The sequence below is a fragment of the Aphelocoma coerulescens genome, chromosome 20 (genome assembly GCF_041296385.1).
Source record: "Aphelocoma coerulescens isolate FSJ_1873_10779 chromosome 20, UR_Acoe_1.0, whole genome shotgun sequence".
In the NCBI taxonomy this organism is placed as follows: Eukaryota; Metazoa; Chordata; class Aves; order Passeriformes; family Corvidae; genus Aphelocoma; species Aphelocoma coerulescens.
The window spans coordinates 8,027,536-8,043,307 of NC_091033.1; the positions used below are offsets into that span (position 1 = coordinate 8,027,536).

The 15,772-nt window shown below is 51.0% G+C and overlaps 1 protein-coding gene and 1 long non-coding RNA gene across 3 annotated transcripts; one reads left to right on the plus strand and one right to left on the minus strand.

Annotated features, from left to right (window-relative positions):
- Positions 1-870: 870 nt before the first annotated feature.
- TTI1 (TELO2 interacting protein 1) lies at positions 871-15,585 on the minus strand. Its single transcript, XM_069034062.1, has 7 exons — positions 13,237-15,585; positions 12,580-12,771; positions 11,661-11,803; positions 10,690-10,830; positions 9,067-9,271; positions 8,299-8,386; positions 871-2,323 (listed from the first exon to the last, which is right to left on the minus strand). The coding sequence occupies exons 1-7, from the start codon at positions 15,515-15,517 to the stop codon at positions 2,089-2,091; spliced, it is 3,285 nt and encodes a 1,094-aa protein (XP_068890163.1). The 5' UTR covers positions 15,518-15,585; the 3' UTR covers positions 871-2,088.
- LOC138120941 (uncharacterized) lies at positions 1,477-8,290 on the plus strand. 2 transcript variants are annotated; one of them, XR_011156000.1, is made up of 3 exons: positions 1,477-1,555; positions 3,949-4,978; positions 5,114-8,290. It is a non-coding gene; the product is annotated as an uncharacterized lncRNA (long non-coding RNA). The 2 variants fall into 2 exon arrangements; XR_011155999.1 differs by having other exon boundaries at positions 3,949-4,139; positions 4,893-8,290.
- Positions 15,586-15,772: the final 187 nt, after the last annotated feature.

The following is a 15,772-nucleotide window of genomic DNA, read 5'->3' on the forward strand; positions in this document are numbered from 1 at the left end:
GCTGAGCTTAATATGCAAGTCACTGCTGGGGAGGAACCAGCCTCATGAAAATGCTATTTCCACGCAGTCCCTCTCCCAGCCATTATCCTGCATCAGACAAAAGCAATTTACTCAGCCTCCAATAAAGCAAGGGTGATAACGAAGCTGAGAGGAGCTGACTGTGACAGGCAGGACAGCCTCTCCTACCACCAGCACCCACCTGCTGGCTGGGGCTGAGGCTGTGGGGAGAATCTTTGGGACAGCACTGTGAATCACAGGCTCTGGCAGGGGGGGTCTCCGTGCAGTCAGCTGTGCCAGAGCCCTGGCTGGGTGATGTGGTTGGTTCCTGAGCACTGGGCAGTGATGGGACAGTGCTGCCCTTGAGTCCCACGCCTGTCCTGCATGATGGCAAGCCTTGGCATGGGCAGGCTGGGTCCTTGGAGTCCCCACCACCGCAGAGCTGAGCAGAGTGAGGCTGGATGCAGCATCTGCACCTAATGGATGAGTTTTGTCAAGTGCTACAACAACCCAGAAAACTGCACCAGCCCCAAGGGCGCTTGGAAACCAAAGGCAGTATTTCACCTCCCTGCCTGCCCTGTCACAGCAGCTCTGAAGGCTCCTTTGTATAGAACCCAACCAGCGTTAAGCACCGAACAGATATTAAAAAAAGAGTAAAGCTGACCTGCAGCCCTGTCATACTGGGTAAAAAGCCACTGACTTGTGTTTTCCCTAGAGAAGCAACCAGGAATAAAGCCTGAATAAAACCAGGGAGACAAGGGGAAGTAACTTCAGCTGAGGGATGTGGGCAGCAGAGACAGCGCCCTTGGGCCCACCAGCAGAGACACATTTTGGATGCTCACCCAGGATTGCAACAGTGATGCACAAGCCTGCTCCGTGTAACAATCCATTTATTGCTTTGGGTTTTGTACTTCTGAGCTTGCTTCCAAATTTAGTCAAGATCTGCCCTTTTGCTTCAGTTGCATAGAACTTCCCCGAGTGTCAGGAGGCAGCCTGCTGCCAGGAGCTGCTCGGGCGAAGCTGAGAGATCCAGGAGCAGGTGAGGTCTGGGAGCAGCTGAGCAAAGCAGTGCCTGTGGACAATCTCTGCGGAAAGAGCCTGGGGATGTGGGAGCTGGCGATCAGGGCAGAGGCCCCTCAGCAGGGGGAGTGAGCTGACCCCAAAGACGAGTCATCCTCTGCTCGCTGGACCATGTTATACCTACTCTGACAAACCATGGCACTGCTGGGGTGCCATTGTGCTCACAGTCCCCGTCACTGTCGGCACCATCTGACCATGGACACAGAGGCTGTGCTGGGGCATAAGCAGGTGCTTCATCTAATTCTCCTTGGGGTGGGGGTTAGAAATGGCCTGAGAGAACCGTGACCTGGGCATGGGAGAAGTTGTAAATCACTCCCAGGTATAAATCAGGGCTGGCTGATTCTCTACAGAACCTCACAGAGAGTGAGATGGAGAATAGAGCACGTTTGGCTGCCTCCAGCCAGTCTCAGCAAACTGCAGCTGTGAGGAGCAGCCCTGATGCTTCTGAGAGGACATGTTGTTCTTGCCAGTAACACAGGTGAGGAATTTATTTGAAATGCACTTTAACTTCTTCTGAGATTGACTGGTTTTAAAAAGAACAGGTTTATAGTGCACCCCAAACAAGATTCTCTTTCTGGGAAGGGTAAAGGCCAGAAAAAGCTTTTGCTTTGAGTTGTCAGTCACTGCCCAGCAGAGAATGGGAGGGACCACCACAGCTGTGAGGAGGTCAGAGAGGTGTGGGGGGCGCTAAAGGGACACCCTCCAAGGATCATTTCTTAAAGATGACTCACTCTTCATACTGAACAATTTGAAATAGATGTGCCATTTCCTCTGCATATGGTGCTGGCAAGGCACAAGTCAGGAGAAGTTAGGGTCACGTACCCACCTCATCCTCAAACACTGCTTCAAAAAATAAACCTTCTGCCACGGGGATGGTGTCTCAGCCAGTGCCCCAGACTGGGCAGCCCTTTCTTCACCCCTGAGCCATTTGGGTCCTCAGCGATGGTGTTTTCCCAGGTGAGCTCTACCCTGGTGGTTCCTCTTTCCCATCCCAGCTGCTGTGTAGGTCTGTCAGGGAGGAGATGCCTCCTGTGTGCCGGTCCCGGGCCCCATGCCCTCCTGCTGCCGCAGCCTCTGGAGCAGGAGCAGCACGTTGTCCGTGAGCTCGTTCCGTGGCCGCCCCATCCCGCTGAGCTTCACCGGGCGCAGGCTGGCGTGGGGGGGGTCGTACCCCTCGGGGCAGCACACCTCGTTCAGGAGCAGCCAGGTGCTGTCAGGGTCTATGTGCATCAAGTGCAGGAAAACACTTTGGAAAACAGCAGGAAGAAAGGAAAGAAGAGTAAGAACAAGGCCTTTTGGTTGGCACCCAACAGGGTTATTAAGAGCTAAGGAAAGCTTTGATGGTGTCGGCAACCTCTGGCAGCTGCACATATTCGACTCTTTACAAAGGGCAGTGCAGTGGCCCCTGTGCTCGAGAAAGCAGCTCTGTGCCTCACAGCCACTGGCACGTGGGAGAAAAATATTTATGATGCTGCACAGTCGCTTATGGACATCAAACAAGCAGCTGGTACAGAACTGACCCAGGCTTGGTGCTGGCACTGTGAGCTGTTGCTGGCGTAAGCCTAAATCTGCCTGTCGCTCATGCTGGGGAGGTGACTGTGGGTGACTGCATGTGCTCCGCATATCTGGGATCTTTTGGACAACAGCTCCTGCGGAGATCTCGGGAGAAGTTGCTCACCACCCTCTCTGGTTTTTGGGGAGTGAGTGAGTTAACTCATCTGGGCTTCTCTGCCTTTCCAGAGGTGGCAAGCCCAAGGATATTTGGGGACAGCTGCCCAGGCTGGGCCCCAAAGGAAGCTCAACACTGTATTTGAGGGCTTTTTGCTCAAGTGAGGTCTCCCACCATCCCAAGTCCTTATTAGCTGCCTCCAAATTTTTGTCCTTCTGCACAGTACCTTTCACAAAGCAGGATTTTAAACCAAAACCAAACACAACCTTCATTAACAACAGAATGAAGGAAAAGAGGAATCACAACTTCCTCTGCAGATTTACTGCTGTGTTGATGGTTTTCACTTTGCATTTCCATACCTCAGTAAGATGGGGATTTGCCTTTCCAGCCTGCCCTTCACACAGGGGCCCAGCTGTGAGCTGCTGGGACACAGCTGCTGCTGGAGAGCAGGAAGCTCAAGGAGTGAAAGAGCAAATGCTGATTTGTTTGACCTACACTTACCCACCCCCTCCTGCCAGTTCTCCCTGCAGCAACATTTGGGCTCGGCTAGGTCTTTGTCAGGGTTTAATGCACAGAAGGTGTATGGGGCATAACTGGTATTAAATTCTCTGGCTGTGCCATGAACAAAATTAGACTGGAATTTGCAAGGCCTTTTCCTGAATAGTGCTGAGTTCTCTTTGAGCAGCAAAGGCACTCAGCACTCACCACACCTATGGTACAGTTTTCCAAGATCCCAGTAAATCCCAGCCATGCATCTTCAGGTCTTTAGTTTTCACTGAAATCATGGAGCTGTGAGGAGAACAACTTCCAGGTGAGGTAATGGGAAATCAGGTAGGTCTGTCTCTGCTCCCCCAAGAAGCACAGGACTGAACACAGGACCCTCTCTAAAAGCAAAGATCACCTGCTACAAAAGCTATGCAAAACCCAGATCTGATTGCTGTCCAAATTTCTCATGGAAGAACTTTCATCCCTAAAGTGAGGCTGCTTCCTACGTAAAGCAGGGAGAAATCCCTTTGAGAATCTCTCCTCTGAAAAGGAGTGCAGTGCCAAGAGTAATGTGAAAGAGCACAGAAATAAGATGAAGGTAGGAGAGAGCTCCCCCTCCTCTTCACAATAACCCTGTGGATGTGACTCATTACTCTGTGCACAGCCAAATCTGTTGCTTTTGCCTCTTTGCCATTAACACCTTGCCTGTCCCTCAGTGCAGGTCTCTGAACAGAAGAGGGGAGATGTCACCACTGAAGCTGTTGGCAGTGTCCCCTGCCAAAGGTGCTGGTGGTGCCTATCTGCCTGCTCCAGAGGAACCAGTGGGAGTGTGCTCTACAGTGATAGCTGGGCTTGGCAACAGCTGCCTCAGCAACATGACTTTTTTCTGTGGATTGCCCAGATGCAGGTGAGCTCACAGGACTCCTTATTCCCCTGGCTTTGTTCCTGCAGCTCTGCTGACTGGAAGGGGAGGACTGGCCCACTCAGTGCCAGCCCAAGCAAGGGGCTGGCAGGGGCAGGGTATGGAGCTCTCACCGCTGCCATCCTGGGTCCAGCTCTCCAGACACTGCCCTGCCCATGCCCTCAGCTTGGCTGTGGCAGCAGGAGCACACGGCTCTGTCTGCCAGAAAACAGCAGCTCCCAGTGGTTCCACCCAGTTTTCAGTGTGCTGTTACTGGTGGGCAGCTGCAGAGATAATCCTTGCTCCTTATGGCTGGCATAGGAGCAGGCAAGGACAATGAATTGCTGTGAAGTGAATGTCAGAATGGGGAATATTGTGCAGCAGGCTGCTGATCCCCAGCACACACACAGCTGTAGCTCTTACACTCACAGCACAGACACTTTGCTCTCCAACCTCTTCCCAATCAGTTCCTCCAGAGAAAGCGACCCTCAGAGATTATCCAGACCCTGGAGAACTCACTGCCTCTGGTGCCCATAATGGCTCGGGACTGTGATTATCCCTGGTAGCCTGGAGTGCTCTGCAGCTTAAAGAACAACTTGACTTTTACATTTTCAAACTAACTCTGGGGTAGTTTCCAAGCAACCTGTTTCCATAGCAAAGAATCCTGGGGTTAATCCAAGTTTGTTTTCTGTTGTTGCCTTTTTCTTTCTTTTTTTTTTTTTTCTTAAATATCACTTTATTGAATTTTGCCTTGAGCAGGTGGCTGTTCTGGTGTGGTTCAATCCAGCCTGGGAGTGACAGCTGACAATGAGTATCCAACAAAGCACACAAGCAAACCAAAAGAGGTAAGCTGCATAATCAAGCTTTGTATCAAAAAAGGTCCCAGAATAGCTCATATTGGTCCCAAGTGTGCTAAACCTGTTCTACTAGCACAGAGCAGTTTGGCTATTCTGTTGCCTTGTCCTTTCCCAAACTCCAAGCAAAGCCATGGCACAGTGACCAGACTGGCAGAAGGAAAAGGCTTCCTGGCTTTCCATCCCTGCTGAATGTTTAACTGGATACAGCTCACCACAGGCTTTGGTAAGAACTGAGGAAATTATTTTGGCATCTTAGGGGGAAAAAAAATCATTCCTATCCAGACTGTTGACTGAAAGGTCATGGGCTGCAAAAATTTAGTAGGAATTAAGTGTAAATTTCAAAACGGTCACTTGAAACTGAAAGACAGGAAAATGACTTGTCAGTTTTGACAGAGGCCAGTGACAATTTCGTAATCTCTTTTCCTTCAAGGTTTTATTCCCTGAAGTGAAAAGCTTGTCACGGATGATGCAACTTCATAAATTGATGAGAAGCTCAGATTTACATATTGTGACTTTCAGTTTCCACCATCTCCCCCCACCTTGTTCCCAGTGCTGGGGCCCCACATACCCCCCTTGCTCAAGGCTTTCTGGGCACTTCCCCACCCTTGGGCTGGCTCATCTTCTTCAATGAAGGCAAAGGCTTTTCTAGTGCTCTTTGGCATTCCCAAACTCTTCTTCAGCAAGTTTGGTCCCTTTGGTGATTTTGCATTTGGTTTTTCGTTTGTTGTTTGTTTAGTTTTTTAAAAAGCTTTGGATAATACTCTCCTGGAATACTCCCAGCAGTCATCTTCTAGTAAAGCCTATTGTTATTGTCCCATTTTCTCTTCCTCAGATACGCTGGAGTTCTTTTTTTCCCAGCATCTATTTTTGCCTGTTGAGTATTCCATGAAGCTGCAGTTACAAAAATCACTTACTCCCACTGCTTCATCTAATAAAGCTACAGGGTCCCATAAATGGGATTAATCAGACTCCTTGGGGCACGATAACATCCCTGGATGATAGCCAAACTCCCTTTTTCCTTTTTTTGTGTGGCTCAAGCACCTTGGCCAAAAATTCTTTCTCAGCTCTGTGCATGCCTACAGAATCCTCATATAGTCAGTGTATGATTTTTGGAGCTAAAATTGACTTTGCAAGTGCTGACCTTGTTCTTGACAGGTCACAACCCATCAGTTGAATAAGAATCCTGAGAGCTGAGCAAAGGCCAGTTAGTATAAATCACTATGGCAAGCTGGTTCCAAGCATTCTTTTACCTCATATGATTTCTGCAGTGATAAAGCTGAGTTATGTGACGTACGCTGGCGCTCAGGCTGGGGCTAAGATTAGTTCTGGTCTATCTGTTTTTAGAAGCATTTAAAATGCAGAATTTCTCATGTATCAGGCTGATAACATTGTCCTTGCTTAGATGGAAAGGGCCTAAATGTGTGACAACCTGTGTCAGTTTGCAGGATTATTTTCAGGCACATGGAGAGCAAGAAGAGCCAGAACTCACAGGAATGTGGTGGTTCAGCAGCTGGAGAACAGAAATGGGCAGTGTGGCTGAGAAGTGATTCTTATCCTGGTACAGGAGCTGATTGCTATGGTGCAAACTGATTTTGACTTTTCCAGACTGAAACCTCATATCAGGACACTACAGTTAAAACTGAGTGTGATATGATTTACTCTGATCCATCCAATCCAGGGATTGCACAGGACTAAATTAAAAAAAAATTAAACCCAAAAGAAACCTCCAAATGCTGCTGCGTGTGGTGACGGGCCAGGCCACACCTCAGTGCATACATGTGTCTGGTCAATGGAGTTAAACAGGAGACAGCAAGGGCTTCTATGAGCAGCTTGCTTCACTGACATATGTGATGTATGGTGGATCAAAAGCACTGGGGGAGGAGCAAAACATATGGCATTTTTTCCTCAAAATATAATAAAAACCACATACAGGAGGAAAATGTTACTTGCCCTGAACTTTGCTGCCCTTTTGCTCCAACAAGTGAGCTCACTTCACCATGCAGCTTCCAACAGGGCACATTTCATATTCCCTCCACCCCTGCTGTTGGGGGGAAATTGCACAGCTTCTCAAGCTGCTTGGTTAATGATTTAAAAGCTTCAGATTCCAAATATCTGGATAAATCCTGGTGTTCTGCTTTTCATCCAGCATTGCTTGCACAGACTGAGGCATTATTGCATTAAGGGGGTGCACGCCCACAGCACAGAGCCCCTCTGCAGAACAAATGCTGCTGGAGCCTGCTGTGCTGCCGTGAAAGCCTCCAAGGTAAAAATAAACCTGCTCCCACCCGCGCGGGGATACAAACAAAGGAATGCTCCAGCTCCGGAGAGCGCTGGCTCTGAACTGCTGCCCAGCCACACAAAGCCCTTCACACCCTGCACCCCCGGCAGCCTGTGCTTTGTGAAAGGGAATGGATGGGCTGCACTTCCTTTTGCTTCCCTTTCCAGCAGCCTGCCCTGGAAATCCAAAGCTGCAGAGGCTGCAGAGCCTGCTGGTTTCCCCTCCCCTTGGGGGAGGGCAGTGCTGGCGACACAAGAAGGGGGGCTGGCTTTCACCCCCATCCTTCGGCAGAGGGGCTTTTTGATTTATGTCCTATGTTCTGTACCTGGACTCGTTTTGTCTCCTGAAAGCTCTAGCCTTGGTTCCAGGTGACAACATATGACAATAGTGATTTCTTATCCTGACAGCAGAACATGCTGAGCAGGATTGTGTACACCAAGCAGCAAAGTATGTCTGTCAACACTTCCTAGAGCTGGAGTGTGTTCACCTAAACTGGTTTTGCTCTTTTAGACTCTCCCAGCCTTCTCAGAGCACCACTGGTGCCAAGACTGACAGCTTCCCAAACAAACTCTGGTCCACCTGGCAGAGCCTGTGTTGGAGCCCAGGGAAAATGGAAGGGTAACAGAAGTAAATCCCCCAGCCTGCAGAAGTATTAAGTGATAAAATACAAGGAAATGCCTGGCACATCCTCTTCCAGAACTGTCTTCCCTCCACAGTTTGATGCCACCAGTGGGCCAAGAGACTCAAGTATTTGGTTAGGAAAAAGCAAGTAGCACATCTTTCCTTCTGTCCCCAAATGCACTGCAAGGTCACCTGTAATGTCTGTGCAAGCTGACAACTGACCTCTCTAACTCATTTTGGGGAGTAAATGACATTTCACCACAGAAAACTTCCATGAGAGATCCTGTTGTACAGGACTTGAATGTGATGGAGGCTGGAACAGGAAGGGTGTAAAAGGAATGGGATCACCATGTTCCCTCTGTCCCCTATTATTTGTACACCCAACACACCTGCATTTAAGAGACATTACCTCTGGGCAGCTTCTTGCAGTTTCACAGGTTGCTTGGCGCTGAGGTAAATCAGGCAGGCATCTGCCACTTTATTCAGGTCACTCTCGCCTGCAGAAATGGAACAGGAAAGAAGGGTAGGAGGTGACCTCCTCAGCAGCTGCTGCCTAATGGAATCAGCTCCAAATTGGCAGCAGAGGCTTCTGAGCCTTTGAGCTGTCTGACCTGGAGCTCTTCTGACCTTGCCTTTTAAGCATCTTGCTGCAAAGCCAGGAAAGCAATCAAGGGCACTGAGAGGAAAAGAGCAACTAGCCAGCAAACCTTCTCCCTCATCAAAGTCCGCTCCAAAAATTTCACTTGGGGAGAATTTCAGAGAGTTTCATTCAATAGAAGAGTGTGATGTGCTAGATTTAAAGGGTCACCCAGAGATAAGCCCACAATGGAACCAGTCAAGCTATCCAGAAGTCTTATCTGGGCTCCAGTTTGTCCTGTAAGAACAAAGCATGGCCCAACAGCCCTAGAGCAATGCAGGCACTCCATTCCATACCCTCTTCTCAGGCACAAGCAGGATGAGCAGTCAGATTTTGCACGTGCTGGGAACCTTCACTCCCTTTTGTCCCCCAGCGAGTAAAGAGTGCCTAGCACCTCTTTACAGAGCTCCCAAAGAGGACAGCTTCAGGCTGGAGAAGATCAGGAAATCAATTCCATGGGCAGCAGGAGAAGAGCAAGTCGAGATGAGAGAATAAAGTCTGGCAGAGATCCACACAACCTGTGCTTCCCCTGGTACTCACCCATGTCCAGCCTCTCGCAGAGAGAGCCCAGGCCCTGCAGCACAGCCAGCTGCAGCTTGAAGGCCAGTGTGTGGCTGTACACAGGCCCAGCTTTGGCACTCACTGGGGCCTGGCTGAGGAGGGAACTGGTCAGCTTGGGCAGGACATCTTTGGAGAACCTCTGCCTCAGGAAGTCCCCACATGTTTGAGCCAGGGTACACAGCACCTAAGAGAGACATCAGTTACAGGGGACAATGCACACACTAGCCTGGGAGGAGTTCAGTGATCCACACCACGCTGGGGGATTCAGACATTCCCTCTCCCTGGAGAATTCTTTTTGCAGGTGAAAGCATTGTAACCACACCTTCCCCAGCTTCCCCATAATGAGCAGAAGGTTAATGTTTGAGAGGCTGAGTGAGCTGCACCCTGCTCTGCAGTGTCACCTAGCTGACCTCCTGGGTTGCCCTTCCCTCATTAGCACAGTAAAGGTAAAAGCAGCTGTGCAGTTTCACTCAGAATTAGTGGAAGTGTCTCTGATGGAAAATGCCATTAACTATCATTATATCCTTAAATCTCTTTTCTGGTGCAGGCAGCTCATCTTTCCAGGCACATCAGCAAGCAGAAAGGCCAACTGGCCACAGAAAAGGGCATCCAGCACTACTGGTGTGTGCCCAGGATCAAACTGAAACTGGGTAGAGAATGGTCCTACATTCATGTAAAAACAAAAGGGGGGGGGGCGGTCCATGTGGCCAGAACACTAATCTCTCTTTTGCAACTTCACTGAGCTCATGGTCTCAGTGTGCAGGACTGAGATGCTGGTTATGTTGCTTTACACTGATATGACACTTCTTGTCCTGGAATTTAGGCAGGAAGACACTTTGGGGGGAATTCATACAGCAAAACCCAAGCTGGGTGCAAATTGTAGTGATGACTTGAACTTTTCAAGAGTTAATTAGTTTTTGTATAGCAATCTCTACCTCCTCTTAGGTGGGGCACATAATAGGTATGGCTATTCTGGGATTCTAGTGCATGGCTTCTGGAATTTGGGGAATTAAAACTCTCTTTATTCACACTGAAGGATTCTAAAATGAATCTCACTCTGCCCAGCAGATGAATTCTTCTGCAATGCTGGAGCTGGCAACCTCTGGAAAGATGCTATACTGGCCAGCCCATGAGTCAGGAGCAGAAAGGAGCCAGCTGACAAGGTCAGGAGCTCTTTAATAATGTCATTATAGGGTCAAGTCCTTGTTTAACTTCTCCCCTCCCTTGCCAATGCCTCAATTGTGAAATGTTCCCCTATCTTTAATCTGAGACTTCCAAAGAGGATGCTGGGACTGTGGCTCCAGCAAGGCCAAGCTGCACTGTATGGTGCCCCTAACATCTGCTCAGGCTGTAGAACTGTTTTTCTCATCCCTGCAATAACAACCAACATTGCTGCCTCCCCAGGAACAGCATCAAGGGTCTACCTGTGGACAAGGTGCAGTAGGAGTGGTACAAACCCACTGCAGGGTGGTGACCCCATGCTCCAAACCACACTTAAACATCGCTGCAGGAGCTTGGTGCTCTCTCCTGGGCTGCAGCACTGCCTGAGCCCCTTCCTGCCCAAGCCCCAGCTGGAAATGCTGCTGGCAGTCATGGCCATACCTTGAAGGCTCTGAGCACTGCCAGAGGGTCATCACTAATCAGCCGGGTGACGAGAGCTGGCCAGACACGGTGAGCCATGGGAAGCAGATGGTTTCCATGAGGATGCAGCACAGTTACACAGAGCTCCAGCATGTCCAGGACCTGGGCAGGAGGGGAGGGAACAGGCTGTGAGTGCTGCAGTGCCAGGCATTCAGGTGGATCCCAGCATCATGTCAGGAAGCCAGGAGGAGGGGATGGATAGCAAAGGGTGCGGTTTTACCGCAACAGGAATGGGGACAAGTGAACAGTGCTTAGAGATCAGGCCTGTTTGGAAAGGGACAAGCACTGCAGTGACACAGCCTGTGCTGGGTACAGAGCTGGGCTGGGAGCAAGGCAGGATTCCTGCCCTGATCCCACAGGCTGAGCTGCACACTCGGACCCCACTGTGGCTGTGGCAGCAGGATCATCTGGCAGAGCTGGGGCCGCTGGGATGAGAATCTGGGTTACGCCTCATTTTTCTGTCTCACTTTGCACTTTAAAAGGAGGCCACCTTCAAAGGGTTTTCATAATTAGAAAAAAGCCAGGCTTTTAGCCCTGCTTATCACCACCCCAGCAACTTCAAAAACATTCATCAGCCTGTGCACTGCAGCCTGAGGAAGGGGGATGGGAGGCACAGAAGGGAGAAAGATGCTTCTGTTTCCTCCACCAAAGGACAAGGCACAAGACTTAACTGTCATAAGCATCAAGGGAAAGTGCCCAATACAAAGTCACCCTTAAGATTCTGTTCTGTCTGGCTGCCATTCCTAATCCAGAGTGCTCCCGAAAAACTACCTCCCTTTCTCTTGCCAGGCTTGGAGGCTCTGTCCTGCTCGAGCATATGGCAGCACAAACCTGGGGATGGCAGGGAGCCCAATGTGCATGGCACACACGCTGACGAGCTACCAGCCCATTCATGGGCACCATCTGTCCCCTCAGAGCCGGCGATTACCGACCTTCAGCCGCACTCGGAGGCTCCCGTCAGACAGCAAGTGGATGCACCTCTCCATCACATCCCTGGCCAGCTGAGCATGGCTTGGCATGGGAGCTTCTCCTTCTGTGTCAGAGCTGGGCTCTGGCTTAGCAAGGGGAACCTCATCTGGAAGACAAAACCATTACTGAAGTAATGAAAATGACGTGGGAGCTCTGGGAGATCACAATACCCACCCACAACCACTCTGCAAATTCCCGAGTAAGGCCTTTGGCATTTTTTAATGTGCTTAGATATAGTTAAGCCTATGAGTTCTGTGAGCTAGTGTCAGGTTCAGTTAAGAGTGTGGGGCTACAGAATGTTCGCTTTCTTTAGTGGACAATGCAGCTGGTCTGACATTTGCAGTCTCTTCTCACCATGGACTTATTTCCCATTGATTTTTATTAAAAATGAAAAGCCTACGTATTTAAAGATGAAGTATTTAAAGGTCAGGATTGCAGCACAGCCCAGTAAAGACTAAAAAGTTCCCTATATGAATGTCTGCAGTGCCTGCCAAGGCCAAGTGATAAGGGGAGCAGTGGCATCACTGGCCAGGAGTAAATAGTACATAGATTCCCAAGGGAGCACGAGGAAAATGCATAGGATCCTGGAAAGAGGAAACTTCAGGTCCTGAACCCAAATGAACTGTTATGAGGTAAGGAAAAACATGCTGTGCTCCTGTCTTAGAGCTAGAGAAGTCTTGATCTGCAAACACTTGGCTCCCCCACTCAAACAGAACAAGGCGAGAACACCCAACAGCACTTTACATGAACCAAGGTTAGCCCAAAGAAGACCTGAGACTGTCAGCCTGGTCCCAAGGCCCCCACGAGACAAAAGGACACCTCAGAGGTCACAGTCTCTCTTCAAGCTGACCATGCTCCTCTCCAGCCACACAGAGCACTGACCTGTCTCCTCCTCCAGGTCAGGAAGATCACCCTCTGCGATCTGCTTCTGGCTGACATAGTCAAGGAAGAATCGTTCCACTTCTTGCCTTGTCATTGTCACCTCCTGCTGCCCCTGGGACCGAGCCCTGCTCTGCCCCTTGTCAGTCTGCCTTTGCTGGTGTTCCTCAGCGCTGGGCATTCCAAACCACTGCACTGCAAAAGAGGAACTGACATGTCACTGAGCAACCATGATCCCCTCCTGCAAGTCAGCAAGGTGCCATGGATTCCATGAGAGATGAGATGGCTCACACAACTCATGGGATTGCACCTGATCCAGGCACCTGCTGTCACATCCCAGCCACCTCCCTGATGGTATGGGAACGTTAAAAAGGAATACATGCCATGTGCTCCTACAGAATGTTCATGGGAGCAGTGAATCCATCCTTTCTCAGCCACTAAAGGCCATGTTCCTGTGAAAGGCAGCAAGCCAGACAAACTGAAGAGGGAAAATTACTGGTGATCTTTGCTCGAGCGCTGCCCCAGCAAGCAAAGCACAATGGCCATCCCACTGCAGCACCTTGGCTACCTGGAACCTCCCATGGCAAGTGGAAAGGTCCAAGACAACCACCCTTAGTGACAGCAAGGCTGAATTACACAAAGTAAACATTGTTTTGGTACCTAGAGCTGTCATGACTGAGTGGAGGACTCTGAGGAAGGTGGAAGCCTGGCTATTGTAAGACTGATCTAGCGCAGACAGGACATCTTGGATTACATCTTCTACCAGCGGCAGCAAGCTGGCATCCGAATGCCTCAGCATCGTGTCCAGGACCTGGGAAGCACGTGGCTGATGTGCCAGCTGGCGCAAATTCAGGGAAATCCCGTTCACCAGATAGTCAGAATTCTCATTAATCAAACACTGCACCGAGTCATAACCGCAGGCCTCACATATGTCTGCCAGTGTTCCCAGTGCTGTCTCACTGATGAGCAGAGTCCTGTCACCAGCCTTTTCCAGCACAGGGTAGAGAGCTGACAGCAGCAGCAGCCGGAACTCCTTCCCAAGAACAGCAGCGAAGCAGCCGACACCCTCCAGCTGGATGCAGATCTGCCAGATGTTGCTGTTCATGGTGCGGGTTGTGACTGGGGGCTCCGGGGACAGAAGGAGAACGCTGCTGGACGCCCCTCCCGCACGGACAGCGAGTCCCGAGTGCTGCACTGACTGCTCAGGGCTGCTCTCCTCTGTGTCAGTGCTAGTGACCAAATACCAGTTTGCCTGGTCCATGTATTCATCCAGAATGGATGTTATGGACCCTTTGAGATCATCCATGTTCAGCAGAACTTCCCTCTCCTGCAGGACAATCACTCCCACTCCGGCAGCTCCCGTGACCAGCTCGTTGAGGATCATGGCTGCCTGCTTTCGGTACAGGCCAGACTCATTGTACAGCCCCATGAAGTGATCCACAAGCAAGTAGAGGTTCCCGTAGTAGCCAAGAACACGACACACTTGCTGAAGGAGCTGGAAAACCTTCTCCTCCGTGAAGAAGCGGAAGTATTTCTTCTGGCACCTGCCCTTCTGCACACGCTGCTGCAAGGGGCCTGGTGGCCCAGAGCGCCGGGCCTCCACTATCTTCACATCTGTCACATCCAGCTCCAGAACCTGCACCAGCGCCTTGGACAGGCGGTGCAGGTGGGACACAGAGTTGAGGACAATGTTAATCTTGGGGCCCAGCAGCTTCAGGTAGCCGAGCAATAAGCTCAGCGTGGAAACCTTGCCCATGTCATCCTGAGAGTTCATCAAGCGGGGAAGAGCTGTGGCAAGGGAATGGAGGTTCTCAGAGAGGACATCAGCAAGAGCCCTGTTCTGTGCCACAATCCTCTGCTCTGCAATCCCTTGCAGAACTTTGTTACACCTGCTCTGGACTTCACTGTTTTCATCATTAACCAGCCCAACCAAGGCCTTTAAGAGGTGACTGAACGAGTCCACCAGTGACTGACTGCAGTTCCTCAGTAAGTGGTGAACCAGCTCTACCAGCTCCAGTCTCACCTTCCAGTGGGGGTGAACTGAAGAAGATTCAACCACTTTATGCAAGAGAAGAGAGAGTTTTTCAGCAGTACTTTTAGTCCAGTCAGGTCCTCTGTGGATCATTAGCTCTGATATTCTGCTGTGTTCCACTGGCAGCTTTTCCTTACTCTTTGGGATTCTGGCTAGCTGTTTGTCAGCCATGACCAAGCCAACAATCAGATAAAAGAGTCTAATGGCAGAAACGGTGGTTTTGTGACCTTGTTTGATGTCTCCAGCAATAACTCGAGACAGTGTAATAGAAATTCCAGGCAGAAAAGAAGCAAACAAATCCCCACATTGCTGTGCCTCATCTTCATCCAGGTCTCGGTGCTCCTGGCAGTCACACTGCAGAACCAGGACCTGCAAGCACTCCAAAGCAGAGATCTTGATTTGCTTTGCTTTTTCTTGCTCTGCAAGTGTCAGAAGCAAAGACACAGCAAATCCTAAGAGTGGAAGGGTGGAAGGTTGGTACAGAGACAAGATAACATCCCCATAAGCCGAATGCATCAGGGTGTGGAGTGCCTGGATCACAGCCAGCTTCAGCTCCTCGGACAGCGGGGCGGCTTTGCCCGAGCTGGGAGGGGGAGCGAGGCAGGTACAGAGCTCAGAGAAGAGCTCCTGCAGCAGCTCCTGCTTCTTCACGCACGTCGCCGCAAGCACGGAGGAGATGCACTGCACCAGGCTCTGCACCAGCCGCTCCTGCTTGGACCCCGGCACCCGCAGGGCGAAGCGCAGCGGGAACAGCACGTACTCCTGCAGCTCCTGCAGGGCCGCGCCGCTCACGCCGGCCAGGTGCGCCTGCAGCTGCCGCACGTTCTCCACCGTCTGCACCCGCGTCAGCTGCACGCAGACGGGGCGCAGCGCCCCGAACGCCGCCTGCGGGGTGTCGAACACGGCCATGCCGGGGGAACCGGGAACCGCGCGGCCCTGCCCGGGGTCGGGGCTGCGCTGGGGCCAGGCCGGGCAGCCCTGAGGGTGCCGGAAGTGACGCCGCGAAACCAGCGCCACAAAGTTCCCGCGGAGCGGGGCGGGCACTGTGAGAAAAGTCTCGGGTGCCCTCAATGCGCAAGCGTCGGAGGCGTAACACTGAGGTAACGGGGCTGTCAGCGCCACAAAGCTCCCGCGGGCGCGAGCGGGCGCTGTGAGAAAAATCGC

Bases quoted from the DNA above. Each gene is read 5' to 3' on its own strand.
- TTI1 (XM_069034062.1), bottom strand. From the start codon at position 15,517: ATGGCCGTGTTCGACACCCCGCAGGCGGCGTTCGGGGCGCTGCGCCCC. The intron at 11,804-12,579 runs GTCAGTGCTCTG...TTTGTCTTCCAG, and splicing joins TGACCTGGAGGAGGAGACAG to ATGAGGTTCCCCTTGCTAAG. The intron at 9,272-10,689 runs GTATGGCCATGA...TGTCTCTCTTAG, and splicing joins CAGTGCTCAGAGCCTTCAAG to GTGCTGTGTACCCTGGCTCA.